Source organism: Macrobrachium nipponense, chromosome 4, assembly GCF_015104395.2.
Source record: "Macrobrachium nipponense isolate FS-2020 chromosome 4, ASM1510439v2, whole genome shotgun sequence".
Taxonomy (NCBI): domain Eukaryota; kingdom Metazoa; phylum Arthropoda; class Malacostraca; order Decapoda; family Palaemonidae; genus Macrobrachium; species Macrobrachium nipponense.
The window spans coordinates 19,588,008-19,607,964 of NC_061100.1; the positions used below are offsets into that span (position 1 = coordinate 19,588,008).

At 42.2% G+C, this 19,957-nt stretch overlaps 1 protein-coding gene across 1 annotated transcript in view; it reads right to left on the reverse strand.

Annotated features, from left to right (window-relative positions):
• LOC135210750 (neurogenic locus Notch protein-like) overlaps window positions 1-19,957 on the reverse strand; it is a 118,967-nt gene that overhangs the window by 15,842 nt on the left and 83,168 nt on the right. Inside the window, exons 3-4 of the mRNA XM_064243579.1 lie at window positions 1,939-2,406; window positions 918-1,051 (exon numbers count right to left, since the gene is read on the reverse strand). Coding sequence (XP_064099649.1) covers window positions 918-1,051; window positions 1,939-2,406 — 602 coding nt within the window. The remainder of the gene's footprint in view (window positions 1-917; window positions 1,052-1,938; window positions 2,407-19,957) is intronic.

Below are 19,957 nucleotides of genomic sequence, written 5' to 3' on the forward strand. Positions count from 1 at the left end.
TGTTTGACAGTGACTTTTAGTAACAAGAAATGTTTGACAGTGACTTTTAGTAACAAGAAATGTTTGACAGTGACTTTTAGTAACAAGAAATGTTTGACAGTGACTTTTAGTAACAGTAAATGTTTGACGATAAATTTTAGTAACAGTTAACGTTTGTCAGTGACTTTCAGTAACAGTAAATGTTTGACGATAACTTTTAGTAACAATAAACGTTTGGCGGTGACTTTCAGTAACAGGAAACGTTTGGCGGTGACTTTTAGTAACAGTAAACGTTTGGCGGTGACTTACAGTAACAGTAAACGTTTGGCCGTGACTTTCAGTAACAGTATACGTTTGGCTGTGACTTTCAGTAACAGTAAATGTTTGGCCGTGACTTTCAGTAACAGAAAACGTTTGGCCGTGACTTTCAGTCATTAACAGAAAACGTTTGGCCGTGACTTTCAGTAACGGAAAACATTCGGCCGTGACTTTCAGTAACAGTATACGTTTGACCGTGACTTTCAGTAACAGTAAATGTTTGGCCGTGACTTTCAGTAACAGAAAACGTTTGGCCGTGACTTTCAGTGACAGAAAAAGTTTGGCCGTGACTTTCAGTAACAGAAAACGTTTGGCCGTGACTTTCAGTAACAGTAAACGTTTGGCTGTGACTTTCAGTAACACGAAACGCTTGGCAGTGACTTTTAGTAACAGAAAATGTTTGGCGGTGACTTTCAGTAACAGGAAACGTTTGGCGGTGACTTTTAGTAAACAGTAGAGGTTTCAGTAATTTTTAGTAGCAGTAAAAGTTACACAGTAACTTTCAGTAACCGTAAACGTTTCACAGTAACTTTTAGCAGTAGTAAAAGTTTCAGTGTGACATACATGTACACAAACACCACCACTCAATTCACTCAAAGAATCTCAGATGGCTGACTTACCGGTAGGACAATGGCACCTGTAGGATAAGGAGTCCTGCGGCTCGCACGTCCCTCCGTTATGGCAGGGAGACGGCTCACAAGGGACGTAAGGACTCTCGCAGTTGACCCCTGTGTATCCATGGTCGCAGTTACATCTGGAAAGGAGATACAAGACGTTTTCAAGGATTAGCGTCAGTGCAACAGGAGGTCTGAGGATCCAAATATTTCAATTTTAATGCTTTATGAATATAACCATCTGAACTTTCGTTTACAAGTTCGATGCGAGCGATGCAGCGAGAATTTTGGCAGTACATAGTGTTATGCAAAGATAAATAACGTAGCTTCTGTTACGAGAATAATTCTAATACAAAATGCGGAGACACTTGACAGTCAAATAAATCGTGTAACTTAATGAGCAACAAACTTTTAAGATGAACGCCACAGACATCAAAATGACAATCTTTTACTCACGCAAAGATAATCGACGTTGCGAAAGTCGAAACAACTAATTCGAGAGCATCAGAGAGCATCGTCATAAAGAACTGAGATACTACAAATTTCCAATGGCAGAACTTGGATTGTGAATCTACAATCTCGTGGTTTAGCGGGAGGTGTATTTAACTCTTCCACAAACACACACAGACACTTAAAACACGCCAAGATGAGAGTGATCTTTAAACTGGGCATTAACTCCCCCCAAAGCCTGTTGATTTGTGCAATGCTCAGGGAATCTTCCTGCAAAGTCGCTCCCTAATTTGCTGCGACCGAATTTCTGAGCATCGCAACGTGAACTATATTGAGCTCTTTGTTCTCGACTGGGAATAGTTAAAAGAGGGACAATGTGAGTTATTTAATTACCAAACTTCACAAGACAAATATTATACGAGTGGCAAAGTCCTATCTTGTAAAGCATTTCCATTTCTATCTCCTTTTTCCAAACACAATGCCTTCATCACCGGCAGGGCGACTGACTGGCTCCGTTCTATCCCCAGTGGAATTTGCTAACAACATTGCTAACAACAATGATCATGATTGTACTTACGTGTACGACCCAAAGGTGTTGGAGCAGGAACCGTGCTTGCACGGCCTCTGATCACACTCGTTCACGTCCGACGTGCACGTGTGCCCCGTGAACTCGGGAGGACACGTGCACCTGAAGGTCTTTTCCGTGGAGTGACAGGTGGCCCCGTTGCGACAGGGCTTGGAGGCGCAGTGGTCCACCTTCTCGCATTTTTCGCCGTGGAAGCCCGTGGGACACTGGCACCTGTAGGTGTCGAGCGCCAGCAGCTGGCAGGTGGCACCGTTGAGGCAGGGGTCGGCGTCGCACGCGTTGGGCACGGCGATCTCGCATAGGGACGCCCGGTACCCGACGGGGCACAGGCAATTGAATTTGGGGACCGGGTGCGACAGAATGACGTTGCAAGTGCCGCCGTTCTGGCACCGGGAGCCAGGGCCGTTCCGACAGGGATTCGGGTGCTGGCAGTACTCGCCGACGAACTCGTCGGTACATCTGCGAGAAGAGAAGAGGAGAAAATTGATTACATTTCATTTTATGGGATTTGTTGGGAAAAGTAACATTTTACCTGAATTAAACTTGGGTGAGAAAAACTATAAACATACTTTTTCAAATATCAACTTGTCTTAAAAAATGATTAAATTTTATTTTATGAGATTTGTTAGGAAAAGTAACACTTTACCTGACTTAAACTTGGGTGAGAAAAACTATAAACATACTTTTTCAAATATCAGCTCGTCGTGAAAGTTTTGGTAACTTTTAACCTCTTTAGTTAATAGATTCAGACATAATAGAGATCAACTGTCAACTACGTGACAAGAGATTATTAATGAGTTCCAGAAACCTTGATTATTGGTTTTACATGAATTTTTCTTTCGATTCATTTTACATAAAGACGAGAATACAATGGCACATCGTGAATGCAATAACGCTCAACGGGGAACTAACGACCGATCAGAGATACAAGTCGAAAATAATAACCCTTTGCCATTAGAGTATGATTCCAATTTAAGATGGGTAATATATATATAAAATAAAATAAAACAAGGCGTGAGGCGACCTCCAGCTTACTCGGAGAGCATGCTAAAATCTACGGTCAAATAGAGCGTTGTTTCACCAACAAAAATTAAAATAAACAGGCTATATTTTATTAGAAAGAATTGTTCTGTACTTTTAACATGCACATTATTTATTGTTTACATTTTCATGCTAATAAATAAATCATATATATTCCTACATCTTCAACTCAACGCAAAACACCTTTTTCAGAATTTTTTTTGGCTTTTCCATAGGGCTTTCCTACACCCCAAACAAGAACAAGAAAAACAACAACAACCACAAAGTGGTTTGAAGGCTTACTCCCCGAGTAAGCGAAAACTCTAAACCTACAACGCACAATATCACAACAGAGAGAAAGAAGGTGCAAACGGCAAGCAGATGATTCAGAGGAGGAGAAGAAGAAGAGGAACCACACCAAACAGTGTTAAATCCATCATCATTCTTGAGATGGTTTTCTCTCCTGGCGTTCGTCCTTCCGAGCCGCCCACCACCACCACCACCACCACCCACCTCTTCAGATCTCAGGCCCTCCTGAGAAACCCCAGCCAACAACTTCTGCACGATGGCACATTTACATGCTGACCTGGCCGGCTGCTACCTATCACCGTCCTCCACACTTGGCTCAGCAAGTGCGAGGAGGAACAGGAGGAGGGTCACGGAGGAAGAATGATGAGCGGGTGATTTGGTGGATGATTGAGTATAGAAAACCATTCGATAAAACTCTTTAATGAATGATCGACGGATTTGCGAAAATCAGGCTGTCACGCCAAGACCCTGGCCACTTCCGGCCATTCAGAGTTGGAGTGGTTGGACAGCAAGATATGAGACATCTAGAATATATAAAGATTACAATGTACTAAAAGTGGAAGCAAGAGAAACCCCCAAATTGCACTGAGTTATAATAGTTCGAGAGGTTGAACAGCAAGGTGGAGGAGAGGAAACGAGAATGGTTGAAAAGTAGCTGCTAGAAAGTGGGGACAAAGGGACGCTGCTAACACCCTTTATTAATGCCTACAGTGCACCACGTGAGGTGCGCTGAGGACACACTAGCCGTCTATAGGGATTCTCCCTTATCGTTGAAACAAGGTTGGTTTAACTTTACCATTGTTAACAACTAGCCACATGGGGGACACATTAAGAGAGAGAGAGAGAGAGGAAGAGAGAGAGGAAGAGAGAGAGAGAGAGAGAGAGAGAGAGAAGAGAGAGAGAGAGAGAGACTCATTTTCTGGTCACTCAAACTCAGAAGTATATATGGAAGGGGTCTAAATGGGGAGGTCGGGTTAACAGCTGGTGATTCCACTACACATACGGATCCTTTGAGCCTTTCCTCTCATATCGTCATGGATGGTTCATTCAGAATAACATTCTCTCTCTCTCTCTCTCTCTCTCTCTCTCTCTCTCTCTCTCTCTCTCTCTCTCTCTACATTATTAAATTGAAACTTGAAGACCTTTAAAGACGGCCAAGTAACACCCACACAACACCACGTCCCACATTTTGACTGATGAAGTTCGGGTACTATTATCATCCGAACAGCAAGGCTTTGGAATCGTCTCCTTGCGTCTGCTTTCCCACGTTCTGCCGTTTCCTCTCAGCGGTTTTTGCTCAACTCTTCCCAATCTCATTCTAGTTTTCTCTACTAAATATAGAGTTAAGAGGGCATAGTGGCTATTACAATTGCTATATATATATATATATATATATATATATATATATATATATATATATACACACACATCACACACACACACACACACACACACACACACATATATATTATATATATTATAACCCTTCTTCATCGACTCCTTCTTCTTTCGTGTCAATTTCGAACCCTTGGCATGCTACCTACCCATCATCTAAGGGCAGCCCTATTCCCTCCAGGACCCAGTAAGAGGGTCCTTCCCCCCCCCCCCCCCCATACCCATTCTAATCCTTCCTCCCGAGGCAACGGGTTCACCATTCCGCGGTAGTGCCCTCTTATCATTAAGGTAGTTCGTGGGAGGAGGAATCCGGGCATGCGATGTCTTAGAGAGAGAGAGAGAGAGAGAGAGAGAGAGAGAGAGAGAGAGAGAGAGAGAGAGAGAGAGTAAGAGAGAGGAGAATAAATAATCCCTCAAAACAAAAACGGAACTTGATGATACCAAAATCAGATGGTCCTTAAAAAATATATGTTTACAGGAGCGAGCAAGTGTCTTGGGACCTAAGTTATCACAAGTTTCTCGAATGTAACAGTTAACCCATGCCCATTAAAAGGAAGGCATATACCCACACTCCGTGGCTCTGAACCTTTAAAAATATACACAGGACACGAATGGTCATCATTTCGTGATAATCGACGCAATAATCTCACGCTATTCAATATTCCTCAACTTTTCACTTGTTCGTAACAGAAACTATTAAACGAGTTCATTTATTCTTTGAGTAAAGCAAAATTTGTATACTGTTCCTAAAGGAGAGCAAACAGACAACTTTTTAATGAGGCGAATATCTTTCACCATTACCAGCAATTTTGCTTTTTATCACCGTCATTTAAAACATGGTTTTAGCCACCGAAAATCGGGAAAGAGCTGCAGCCACCCCTGGGAAACTTCACTTTCACTGTGGCCCCATCCCACCTTTTCCTTAAACCAAGCCAACTGGTTCCATTCCATCCCGAGAAATTCAAGAACGTACCCGGTAATTTAGTGTGCTTAGCGCAGGGGTTAACATACTCAGCATACATGCATAAATATAGATATATATAAAGAGACTCAAGAGAAGTAAAAGCATAGAGCCCGGAGACGCTTTGGAACGATTATATACCCCTCTGCGGAGATTATACCATGGCAGGATATTTTGCATGTCGGGTAATGACCCACCTCGGGAGATGACATTACCGAAACGCTGTGGTTTACCCAAAGGGAGGAAGAAGATTCTCTCTCTCTCTCTCTCTCTCTCTCTCTCTCTCTCTCTCTCTCTCTCTCTCTCTCTCTAATACAGTTGTATGAAGGGAGGGGGATTAGCACAAGGCTGGAGGTTCAAACCAGACAGGACGATGAGTATGGGGTGAGGTGGTAGTCGTGGGTGAGGTATTGATAGGAGGAGGAGGAGGAGGAGGAGGAGGTACTGTGAGAAACAAGTTAGGTCAGAGTGCACGCAGAGAGATCACCAGTCCCCTATAAGGGATCAAGATTCACCATGAGGGTAGCTGCTTATACACACACACACATACTTACACATACACATAAAATCTCGAAGAGGAGGAGGAGGAGGAGGAGGAAGAGGGCAAACACAACACCTTATCTTAAGGGGACACCTCCCGAAACCTTAGACTTCGGAAGACCATACGACACGGACAGGCGTCAATGATATCGTGGGTGTTTTAGAACCAATCTGATGAAACCCAAAGCCGAGAGAGAGAAAAGGACAACGCGAAGAGAGAGAGAGAGAGAGAGAGAGAGAGAGAGAGAGAGAGAGAGAGAGAGAGAGAGCTCTGATCAAGACTGGAACTGGTTTGGGAACCAAAGCCACGAGTGGTTTTGATTAAAGGGAGCTTAAGAGTAATCGACTCCATCGGACTGAACGGAGTGGGAGAGATATACAGAAGGGGCGCTGCTGTTATGATGGACCCGCCTTCTACCATTACAGCGAAGTCTTAAGCACCGGTAATTAATTCGCGTCCCAGAAGTGGTGTATTTTCCGATCTGCCAGATTGGTCACACAGGCGAGAGAGACAAAGAGGCGGACGGGAGATGGAGAGAGATAGATAACAGGTGACGACAGAGAGAGAGAGAGAGAGAGAGAGAGGAGAGAGAGAAGAGAGAGAGAGAGAGCAAGCAGTACCTCGTGTGAGAACGCTGAAGTTTTGTGTGTGTGTGTGTGTGTGTCGTGTCTCCTGTACCAGCAGCAAAGCCATAATTGCAAACACCTGTCCGCCAATCACCGCCCTTCTCGCCAGCTATGAGCACCAATCACATATCGCTCGGAAGACGGTCTTCTCGCCACCACTATACCACCAGTCAGCGGATTGTAATTTATCTCCGGTTTTTGCCTCCAGCCAATCGCCCCGAGTGGATTCGGGAGGAGGAAGGAGGAGGAGGATGACGATGATGATGATGAGGAGGAGGAGGAGAAGAAGAAGGCTTCCGTTCCCACCGAATGAAGAAGAAGTAGGAGGAGTAGGGGGAGGAGGAGGAACAACCCCCTCTCACTCCTACCCTTCCCTCAGGCTTTCAGGACGGAGTAAGTAAGTCTTCACCGTCATTAAACCTTTCTTTCATTTTCTTTTCTCATTTCAGGTGTTTTCAAAATCAATTTGTGAAGATCAGTATGAAGGAAAAAAAAACGACTAAAAATCACGATTTAGGAATCTATAATATGAATATCAGTAACTAACCAATGAAGACTTTCCCATAGATGAAATTATCATCTGTGGACTAAAAAGTATTCACTAGAAGCTTTCTACAAACCCTCAAATTTATATAAATTAACATCAAATGCCAATAACTTGATGTATTCAATAGCTTTATGTCAGACTTTAACTCAGCTTCACAGGTATAACAGTCGTTCTCAATTCAGCTGGCCTTATGCCAGTACAGGTTCTGAACGCTCTCGGGCAGACCGTGAGTATAACAGTCGGACGACAAAGTATGTAAGGAGTTGGAAAGATTTGTTATCTGTAATTTACAAAGAAAATCTTCAAATTATCCAACCACCTCCACCACTGGCCGCACAAGACTACGGGAGCCGAGTTTCCTGGAATTCCAATGGGGGTATTTCGTCAAAATCAGATTACCGTCCAGACAGATTTTCTCCAAAACTGGACCACTCCATCATCTTTGCCACCAGTTGAACGAGGGTGCAAAATTGAGCTGACATGTGTTTGGCAAGTTGTGAAATAATGTTTACTAACGAAACAACATTGGACGACGATTGCAACATATCTTCCGTTCCACTTCAGGGGCGAAGGTAAAAGCGAGAATTTCATTGACCTGAGATTAGAACTGGGTCACTAACAGGACCATAAAATAAAATAAAAATAAAGTTGCTATAAATGCTTAGTTAAAGAAAAAAAAAAAGCTATAAATGCTCATCTAAAACCTTCGTCGAACATAAATTGCATTTCATATTCCAGGCCAAGAACTGAGCTAATAATTTATAATTTTTCCTTAACTTCAAGGTATCTACCTCCCTCCAGATCCCCTTGCACTCATCACGGACGCAAAAAAATCAGAGACCTGTCTAGTTGAGTAAAAACAAAATGAGAGCGCTGCCTATAACTAGTCCACGTAGCAAAAGGTTCACTTCAAGCAATTCCCAGCGTGGCTGGGCTGGGAAGGCGCCCCAGCAAATAATATAATATTCCAACCCCGGGTCACCGGTACGGTGTTTCTTTTTTCGGGGGTCTAAATAAAAACAAGCAGATCAACAATGCTCCTCTGAGGTGCCGTCGTCGCCGCCGCTACCTTGTGAGAACTACCCGACTTGGCCCGATAATCAGGCCCAAATAAAGCGCGTCCCCAAAGAAAAGAACCGGTATGGATATGCAACGCAACGGCTGGGATGCAATACCCCGAGATTCGGGACGTCATTGGACCGCCCGCTCATGAAGATCGACCCGGAGTTTTGTGAGACGTGTGCTTTCCGATGTTTATTCAGACATTCGAGGTAGTTATCGTCATTACTAAGAACACGCATCCATATTCATGGAACGCGCCATAATGCCCCAATCAACCTGACGAACTATAGTTTAACACAGTGGAGTGGGGCAAAAAAAAAAAAAAAAAAAAAAAAAAATATGTCGATAAATCCAACGGCGTTACTTGCATAAATAGTCAGCAGCTGCAAAAGACATAATCGAAGAGATAGCAGATTATTAAAGTATGTAAACCAAACTAAAGGCAGATTACTGGAGCATGTAAACCAAACTGAAGACAGATAACTGAACCACGTAAACAAAACTAAAGGCAAAGCCATACGAGAAGGTCTCTCCAAAGTATGCGATTGCATCTAAAAGGATAACTGGATGCCCACAGAAACGGGCAGCTTATAAAAAAATAAAAAAAAGTGGGCAGAAAGAGAGAGAGTCTCATGACGAAACCAGACCTCCTAAAAGAATGAAGGATACAGGAACAGGACTCTTGGGGGAAAAAGAGGCGATATTCGACAGAAATCCACAGCGCGACGACAGGCAAAAGAATCAAGGGAACTTACAAATGCTCTTTATAATACAATTATAACCGTTGAACAAAGTAGTAAGATCAATTCAAATAAATTTAAACATTTAGCATTTCAGAGAGAGAGAGAGAGAGAGGAGAGAGAGAGAGAGAGAGAGAGAGAGAGAAAGGACACCTGGGATCCAACACCGTCAGGTGGTGACACCATCTGATGTCTGAGGACAAGTGTGGCGAAGAGCAGACATAGGGTATGAGAAGGAAGGGGGAGGAGGGGGGAGAAAGGTGGGCAGGAGGGAGAGGGGGTCACTCAACATATCTGTCCCATCGAAATACCCACCACCCCTCAACCCTCTCCCCCCTTAAAAAAAATCCCTCCCTCTTCTGTGGCGTCACATATGACTGACTCTTCAAGAGTATCATGCCCATAGAGTGTCTCTCTCTCTCCCTCTCTCACCCATCCCCGACCCCCCTCCTTGGGCAAGACTAAAGAACAATGGGTCATCACTGATCCAATACCCCTGCCCCTCCCTCCCACTAACCCCTACGGTACCCAAGGTGGTCATCTGTGGCCATCGCATTCCCCCTTCATACGCCATCCAATAAGTTCTTTTAGACTGGTGAACTGACAAGGAAAAAGAGGAGAGAGAGAGAGAGAGAGAGAGAGAGAGAGAGAGAGAGAGAGAGAGAGAGAGAGAGAGAGAGAGAGAGAATAACATGTACGCAACATGTTTTAAGGTTAACCGTAAAGATTTTTAATGACTATACATTTTTCGGTGAACAACAGATTAGGTAGGTTAAAAAAAACGTTTTGTCCACTCATTGTCGTGGGTTGCACATGTGAATTATTGATCGCCCCTTTTTTTGAGGTCAATTATCCACGGGCATCACGCCTTATGGCCGACTTCACAAGGGAACAATTTGCACTTTTTTCCTTCAATAATTTTTTTTTTTTGATAGGTATGTTTTCTTGTCGTCTAAAAGATGTGTATGACTATTAAGTCAAATGAATGTAGACAAAAATCGAAATATTTATTTTCACTGAATATGGGTACTATATAAACTGCGCATGCTCAGGAATGTGATGGTTAATTTTGAACTAAAGGAAGTACTGGAAAATCTACAAAATCTACCTGATCCTGAAGTAATTCCCCTCGTGTATGATTATTTACTTACATTTTTATCTATCTAATTATCAATTATTATTTGTTCTCTTCTAACAACTGATCCCATCTTTCTGGATTTCCTATTACATTCTGTAATTGATTTGAAATGAACACCACATTCTTTGGAAGCTTGAATTTCAGGTCAATGGCCCCTGTGGGATTGTTCTATATGAATATGGTTCATCTTCCGAATCTTCCGAATAATAATAATAATAATAATAATAATAATAATAATAATAATAATAATAATAATAATAATAATAATAATATAATAATAATAATAATAATAATAATAATAATGATAATAATAATAATATTTCGGATGAAGACCCTCTCGTAGGCTAGTTTTGTTAAAAATGGTTGCTGCTTCAGGAAAATAGAGAAGACTCTTTACAAGATTAATAGTGCTGAAGCAGCAACCATTTTTAACAAAATAATAATCATAATAATAATAATAATAATAATAATAATAATAATAATAATAGTGATAATAATATGTTGGAAGGAGACCTTCATTGGGGCAAACTTCGTTGAAATGAATGGCATACAGAGTGTCATTCTTTTCAACGGAATAATAATAATAACAATAACAATAATAACAACGAGAAACTGAGTCAGCAACTGCATTTAAGACAAAAACAATCAAAGAAATCAACCAGCATCCACAAACAAACCAACAACGAGCAATGGACGACCAACATTCAGGCAGCATCACCAGCGGGATCATTCAGCCTATGTAACAGGCACCGAACGACCTAAGGACCCACAATGCAGGTACTTCGAAGCATTCTTCTGTGTAATGCACATTTCCTTTTCAAGTCGAACGGCGCCCGCACGCACGCACACAGTCCTTCTGAACCGCGTGTGTGTGTTTGTTTATTTATTTGGTGTTTTACGTGACTTTCGAACCACATCGAGAGTGAACTTCTATCACCAGAAATACACATCTCTCACACCTCAATGGAATGCCCGACAACCGAACTCGCGGCCAACGAGGTGGCACGCCAACACCATACCAACCACGCCACTGAGGCACTCTGTGTGTGTGTGTGTGTGTGTGTGTGTGTGTGTGTGTGTGTGTGTGTATTTCTGTTTGAAGATTTTGCGTTGTTTTCACATACTCGTATACCGAGAGTATTGACGGTTTGGGTCAGACTCAAAATCGAACGTTTCAGTACCTTCAATGGAGGGAATAATTAGCCAATAAAGTTATAGATCTTGAACCAACGTTCCATTTACAAATCCTGGAAAGCAAGTCGAAGTTGAATGACGACGGATGGATCTTTATGGCTGACAGGTTTTAAAAAGGGTTGATATTTTTTGGTTCAAATATTTTTCAGTAGCTGTAGGCAGGGTAGTCATTCCTTCCTTATCATGAATAATACAAAATACGCTTGATAGATTTTCAGTCCAGTAGTTCAGAGAGAGAGAGAGAGAGAGAGAGAGAGAGAGAGAGAGAGAGAGAGAGAGAGAGAGAGAGAGAGTTTCATAACTCAGCACTAGTCTAACTCTATTACAGCTTATCAACAAGTGAACAACAGTTCAACTTCATTCCAGCCAATCAGCGAAATGGATAGAATAGTGTAACTTCATTCCAGCCAATCAGCTAAGTTCAACTACATTTCAGCCAATCAGCTAGAACAGTTCAACTTCATTTCAGTCAATCAGCGAAAGATCTACAACCTACAACAGGCGAAAGATTGACTGATTGATTGATTGAATATAGAACATAGGGCATAGGCTAAGCACTGGGACCTTAGAGGTCATTCAGCGCTGAAACGAAAATTGACAATAAAAGTTCGAAAGGAGTAACTATGAATCAATTGTTGGGAGAGGGTGGAAAGTAAGATGGAAGAAAGCGGATATGAAAGGAGGTGCAGTAAAAGGGGGTTTGCAGCTAGGAGCCTAAGGAAGGCACGCTGCAAAGAACCCGAAGTAATGTCTACAGTGCGCCGCATGAGCTGCACAGACGACAGGCGAAGGAGAACACTGAGCTAGCAAGAGGTTGATCCCTCCATCGGATGATTCCAATCAGAGGCTTCCATGGCCCGGAGACACGTCTAGTAGCAAATGAGAATGACTTCGCATGGAGCAGATTCGTGTCACTGGACACGAGAGAGAGAGAGAGAGAGAGAGAGAGAGAGAGAGAGAGAGAGAGAGCCCAACCTTTGGTCTCAGGAGTCAGCTGCCCCTTTTGACTGGGAGAAGAATTTCTCGTACCTGTGCATCGCCTCCAGTAAGGCTTCGAAGGGCAACGTCGCTATGAGAGAAAGGAAAGAGACTGGAGGAGGAGGAGGAGGAGGAGGAGGAGGAGGAGGTTGTGGGGGGGGGGGGGGGAGGAGTCAAAATTTCTCAAGGAGTTCGGAGGAGGGCGGGCGGTCGGGGGGCGGGGTTGCCGCCTTGTCTTAACCCGCCCGTGAGTCACTAAACCCGTAAGACACGCCCACTTTCTCCCGTAATTCACATCTCGAGCATCCATCCAGGTCTCCTCTCACAACCCCCTCCCCCCCTTTCCCCCCCTTCCCCCTCACCTCCCCCCACCCCTCCACCTCCCCCCACTCACTAACTTCTAAAACACCACAGTACAACAACAATCATGCCCGGAGTCAACTTCATTGAAGTTCCTGGGAAGTTTCGTTCGGTTAGGAGGTTTCCGTCTTGCAAATCACCACCAGTCTATCACGATTTCCCACCCAACCCCCAACCGCCCCCCCCCCCAAAAAAAAAAAACACACACACACACACACCTCGAGAGAGAGAGAGAGAGAGAGAGAGAGAGAGAGAGAGAGAGAGAGAGAGAGAGAGAGAATCATTATCGTACGAACTGAATTAATTAGAGAAGGAACATTATTAAACTTCTTTTCCGTAACTTCGATTTGCATTAGACAATTGCATTTGTCGCTTTCATTTAAGCTAAAAAAAAAGGCCTAACACACACACACACACACACACACACACACACACATATATATATATATATATATATGTATATATATTATATATATATATATGTGTGTGTATGTATAAATATGTATCAGTTTCCCATCAAAGACGTAAAAAACGATTAAATTATATAGATTTTTTAAAAAATTCCCTATTCCGAGACCGAAGAGAAACCGTGGACCTTTCAACCTTGGTCATTCGCTCAAAGAGACAGTTCACCTGCCCTCTCCCACCGGGGTCAGGAGACCCCTAGAGGGGAGTGGTGGGGGGGGGGGAGGACTGTAACGTGTGGTGGCATTAACTGATGAAGTGACGGTCTAAGGAAGAGAGAGAGAGAGAGAGAGAGAGAGAGAGAGATACTGGGGATCTTCACTATTTTCCTACTAGCCTCTCTCTTCGTTCCTTCAAGAGCCAGCCAGCTTTCCAATTCTTTCCTCGGTGACCACGACCGTTGTCACGCCAGGTTGAGGCTTAACCGAAAAGTCACTCAATGGGTTATGAACTTTCATTCATAAGGTGTCCTTAGGCGCAAAATTCTTTAAGAAAAAGCGAAAAGAGAAAAAGAAAGCACGAACGCCAACGGCAAAGCTCAAATCGCAAGCGGCATCGCCTTCTCCTCTCTTTACGAATGATGACATCAACTACAATGATGATGATGATGATGATGATGATGAGGCATTTCCTGGGGGTTGACTTCCTCATTGGTGGCCTCGCATGAACCCCTCGGCCACTGGCAAATAAGAGAGAAAAAAAAAAGCACGGGCCATCTTTTACCCAGATACTGAATCGAGCTGAGAGAGACGGGATGTTGCTAATCTGTTTGATAACTCTCAAATATTTTCCACGGGGTCACTGGTTTCTCGGCCTCTGTAAACAAGAAGAAGAGGAAGAGGAAGAAGAAGAAGAAGAGGAGTTAGAGAACAGTTATGCATCTAAGAATAGTAAGGTGGATCATTAAAAAAAAAAAAAAAAAAAAAAAAAAAAAAAAAAAAAAAAAAAAAAAAAAAAAAAAAAAAAAAAAAAAAAAAAAAAAAAAAAAAAAAAAAAAAAAAAAAAAAAAAAAAAAAAAAAAAAAAAAAAGAACCCGATATCAACTCGATTCACCTATGCAAAGTATGTGCAGAATTTCGACGACACTTTCTCGCCCGCACGGAAGCCACTGACCTTCCTTATACGCCTGGTCACCCGAACTTTATGCAATGTATTATTTTAGACCTCTCAGAGAGAGAGAGAGAGAGAGAGAGAGAGAGAGAGAGAGAGAGAGAGATACTTCACATGGACCACAAGAAAATCTCATCCACCTATAATCAACATGGATAACTATGGGCACATCCAAGATGATAAACTAAAAATTGTGCATTATGAAACTGAAGTCAATGCTACTCGAGATTAAATATTCATGTAATCTTGCATTAGGTTCAAATTAAACGTGCGGGCCGCGGAAACACTAAAGTAACCTGTTTTGGATGAGCTTTGAAGCGGTACTTCTTGTTCTTACAAAAGAAAGTCAACTTGTCAAAGCTGAAAGATTTAAAAACGCTCATACACAGCTTGTCAAACCGGAGCGCATTTAAAAGTTCATACGCAATTATACGGGTTGAGCTGTAATTTACAAGAGTGAAATTGACTTTTTTAAAGTACTAAACCTGTGTAAAGCACACACACTCTTAACATGTTCAAAGCAAGCAAGTTCCTCTCTCCAGAGGTTCTGATGGAAAGAGGAGGGAAGAAGAAGACGTATCAATTCTCCCCCCCCCCACCAACCACCCAGCAACGTCTCTCTCCCACACGACAAGTTCGTATCTTCCCATCAATCACTTCTAGGGAAAAACAACAAAAACGCGCCACTCATGTTACCAGCCCCGAGGAAACAACAATAAACACCTCGACGGACACTTGAGAAGAAGGTTTTGCCTAAGTTTGGTGCCCAGTTTCGACTCGGAACAGAATAAGACGCGTTCGATGCCTCGGGGAGAACAGAAATGGTATGGGAGAATTTGTTTGTCATATCCATAAGGGACTGTTATCCTAGGCAGTGAGATTTTAAGTTGGTGGTTGGTTAGATGTTGTGGGACGCAAATGGGAACGAGTGAGGAGACAGAAAGAAAGAAAGAAAGATAAGCCTCAATCAAAATTGTTTGTTTGTTTGTATGGTGTTTTCACGTTGCATGGAACCACCAGGGGTTTATTCAGCAACGGGACCAACGGCTTTACGTGACTTCCGAACAGACGTCGAGAGTGAACTTCTATCACCAGAAATACTCATCTCTCACACCTCAACGGAATGCCCTAGTATCGAGCTCGCGGCCACCGAGGTGGCACGCCAAGACCATACCGATCACGCCACTGAGACGCTTCCTCAATTAAAACGCACAATAGTATCATCACTGTCAACCAGGAGAGCCTCGACGAGGCACTCTTCTTCATTCGCCCCAAATGGGACGACGACGAAGCCATTCACAGACCACTATCTTCTTCTCTTTCTTTGCAGGAGACGAAAGGCGTCACAGAAGGAAGAGAGTCAGTGTCACTTAATTAAGCTTCATCAGTAGTAACCCAGCCAGCGAGCGAGTTCTCTGCCTTCCTAATTGTCCCTGAGAATGGTCAGATGCCGACCTTATGAATGAATCCGTGGAGCAGCAGCAGCAGCAACGAGAGAGAGAGAGAGAGAGAGAGAGAGACGAGAGAGAAAGACGAGAGAGACCGAGGGAGAGAGAGAGAGAGAGAGAGAGAGAGAGAGAACTAATATTCTACTCGAGGCACGTGCAACTAAGCTTTGCCCGAGATATAAAGTTTGTTTATTCTGAACTAAATCGGTCTTGCAGCTATATATATATATATATATATATATCTATATATATATATATATATATATATATATATATATATATATATATAATATATATATATATCTGTCGGCTGGCGAACGCGAGGAGCAATTATTCCGATCGATTACTAGAAAGCCACCCGTTGCTCTAGTTTAGGTTATAAGGGGCGCCTCAGACATTACTGGTCAGCAACTTGGGTGACCCGTATATGTTACAAATTGTAGACATATTCGTTAAGGAAGGCGAGAACTATGACTTTCGATACGCAAATTGTTATATGTTAAGGCATCCGAGAAGTGTGACTTTATATACCCCGAATCTGTTATAAGGCACGTCTGACAACATTCCTGAGCAGGAACTTGGATGATGAAGATACGTATATACGTATATGTGTTCCATTTCAGCTAAGGAACGTAATAACCATTCCTTTGGATACTTGGATCCTGGGTGCATCTTGTTTATGGAACACGAACGAGGTCTCATTCTCTTCGGCGGTGCCTTGGATCAAGTAGCAGAAACTAAGAATTTGTTCATGAAACAAAAACCTCGAGACGACATTCTAACTGGGGGGTGATGTATGTCGTATCTCAGTAACGAAACCACCACTCATAAAATTCACGAAATTCGTAAAATGTAGGAAGACCGGCCATCTCTCAAACTCTCTCTATCTCGCTCCGCACCATCCAAAAGACGACAAGGAACCGCCATTTCCTTAACAGTCAAACAGATGACGGAGATAAAAACCAGCAAGCGAGTGTTTGGCATGCAAGGAGACGGGTGGCGTGGGGCCATTATCAATCCCTTAAATGAGGTCAATTAGAAAAGTGAGCTGCATGAGAGAGAGAGAGAGAGAGAGCAGAGAGGAGAGAGAGAGAGAGAGAGAGAGAGAGAGAGAGAGAGAGAGAGAGAGAGAGGAGAAAATCTTATTGACTGAAAATGCACACGCACATTATATATACATACATATATAATCAGAGAATTTTTTTTTTTTTTTACAAATTCACTGACTGACAAAGTATATGCGCATACGCATGTATAAGAGAGAGAGGGAGAGAGAGAGAGAGCCCGTACCCACAAGCCACATGGCAGAGTAGGGCATAGGGTGGGGCAGGGGGGTAGGGTGTACAGACAACACAGTTTACACAGGAGACGAGGCGGCTGTCTGTGGCGCTGCTGCCGGGCAGGCAGGCAGGCAGGCAAGCAGGTCGCTGTTCCCACGACCAATTTCAGCTCTGCTGTACCGTACTGCCAGCCACTGCCACTCATAAATATTCATTCCTGTTGTTAAAAGGAAGCAGACGAAGAAGAAGAAGAAGGAAAAAGGGACAGGCTAGCTCAAATTAGCTCCCAGTCACACAACCTGCTTACGCTACAGCCAGTTCGATTCCCCGCTCTGCCAGCAAGGAACCAGAGGAATTTATTTCCGGTGTTAGAAATACATTTCTCGATGTGGTTTGGATCCCACAAGAAGCTGTAGATCCCGCTGCTAAGTAACTAATTGGTTCTTAGCTACGCAAAACTATCTATTAATCCTTCTGGCAAGCCCTATGAGAGCTGTTAATCAGCTCAGTGGTCTGCTAAAACTAAGATATACTTAATGCCACAACCAGAAGCCAACATGGACGCTGAATCGAGTTGCGGAGATTTCTGTCTGACAACGGAGATTTTTGACAACATGGAGATTTGACAACGGGATACTTGAAAACGGGGAGATTTGTAAACGAGATTTGGGAATGGGGAAGTTTGACGTTGAGTAGATTTAACGACGGAGATATTTGAAAATTGGCAGATTTGAAAACGAGATTGGAAATGACGGGCTGTCGAAGAGCAAGAGCCCGTGTTAGCATAAGGCTGGGTGAATCTAGGTAGCAGATATTTGAAAATAGGGAGAGTTGACATTGGGAAATTTGAAAGTAGGGAGATTTGCAAATGGAGAAAATTGAAAATAGGGAGATTTGTCAATGGGGAAATTTGAAAATAGGGAGACTTCTCAAAGGGAGAAATTTGACTGTATATATATACGATATATATATAATATATATAATATATATATATATATATATTACTAATTATTTTGTTAATTAATCTTTTTTTGCTAGTAACTCAAGTGGCAACCGAATTGAAATTGAAATTTCCAAAGAATATGGTATTCATTAGTAAGAAGTATCAGAAGGTGATGTGAAAAACTGAAAAAGAGGATATCAGTTACTAGCAAAAAAAATATATAAAAAAATAAAAATAAATTAATTAATTAACGAATCAATAATATATATACATATATATAAAAAATCACCACAACAATTATATTACGCAATTTTATTAAGAGCACGCGTGTGTGTGTGTGTACCCTGTTTCGTACATAGTGCCTCGCGCGTTATGTTAACACATACACACATGGGACAAGTGTGCCCTGGTATCCTATAACGCTGAAGGCGGGGCGGGGCCGATGCTGGCTAGACCCCCTGGGCTACTCAGATTTCTCTGGTTCCTTGGTTCCTATTCTTCATTTTTATTTTTATTTTTTTTCTTTGAGACTTACAACCTTAGGGTCACTCCTCCCACGTACTCGTGCCTCACAGCGACGCCATATTGGAAGGCGCCATGTTGTTTATATTGTCAATTGCATTTGCATTAGTTTAAAACTAGTAAGAAAGGTGTTGATTCAAAGCTAAGTGTGAAATGAAGGGGTTATTGAATTAAACAAATAACAGCTCATCATAAACTCATATAAAAATTATGAAAATTATTTATTAAAAAACAAAACAAAAATATAAAATTTGATTCAACTTTAAAGTCTCAATAAAATAAAATAAAAATCATGGCAAATTTAAATAGAGAATTGCAGAGAACACGATTACCGTAGAAACGCCAGAGAGAGAGAGAGAGAGAGAGAGAGAGAGAGAGAGAGAGAGAGAGAGAGAGCAAAACAATCTTCTGACTCAAACACACTTGCTCCCTAGAACAGCGGATATCCAAACAAGACAAGACTAAGAAAATAACAACGTAATCCGGAGCACCATAAGGTGTCAAAATACACCATAAAAATTTCCGAGGGCGTGGTGTGGCTTGGGGTGGGGTGGGTTGGGTGGGAGTGTGGGCGTGGGAGTTGCGGAATGGGAAGAGGCATCGGGCACCCAAAAAGGGTGTAGCAGCAGCAGCGGTACACAAGACCCACCATAGTTACTGCGGCTGTCACAACAAATCAAAATCTCGAGTTTCCCCCCTACAAGGATCACGATTCAATCTCTCTCTCTCTCTCTCTCTCTCTCTCTCTCTCTCTGGCGTTTCTACATGATCATGTTCTCTGCAGTTCTCTGTCTAAATTTCCATGATTTATTTATTAGAAAAAAATTTATTCGAGACATTACAGTTGAATCAAATTTCATATTTTTTGCCTTGTTTTTTTTAATAAATAATTTTCATTATTTTCTTAAATGAATTAATAACTGCTTTCATTGCTGGTCTGTTATACACATATAAAAGACCACAAAGACGCACAAACACTTGGCATACATGTTGCTGTTGTACTAGTAGTAGTAGTAGTAGAGTAGTAGTAGTCGTCGTCAGGATTTGCCTTTGAAACGGCTCTATATAAAGTATCTCTTCTGTTTATAACTCACACCAAACATCCAGCGATTTTAACACGAAGTCGGTCTTAAAGAAATGTCTCTTTTTAAAAGAATACACATGCAGCAGGAGGGCTAAAATATATTAAATAAAAACAAGATCTTCGTTCCAGAGTCACCCGAAATTCATTACAATATGTACAAAGATTGTAATGCACTTCGAGAAAATTAAAAACATTATAAATCAATCTTTCCACAAACAAGAAATTGAACGCTTCACTGTAAACCCGAAATTGGATATAAAACGACTAAATAAAACAGACAAAAAGGT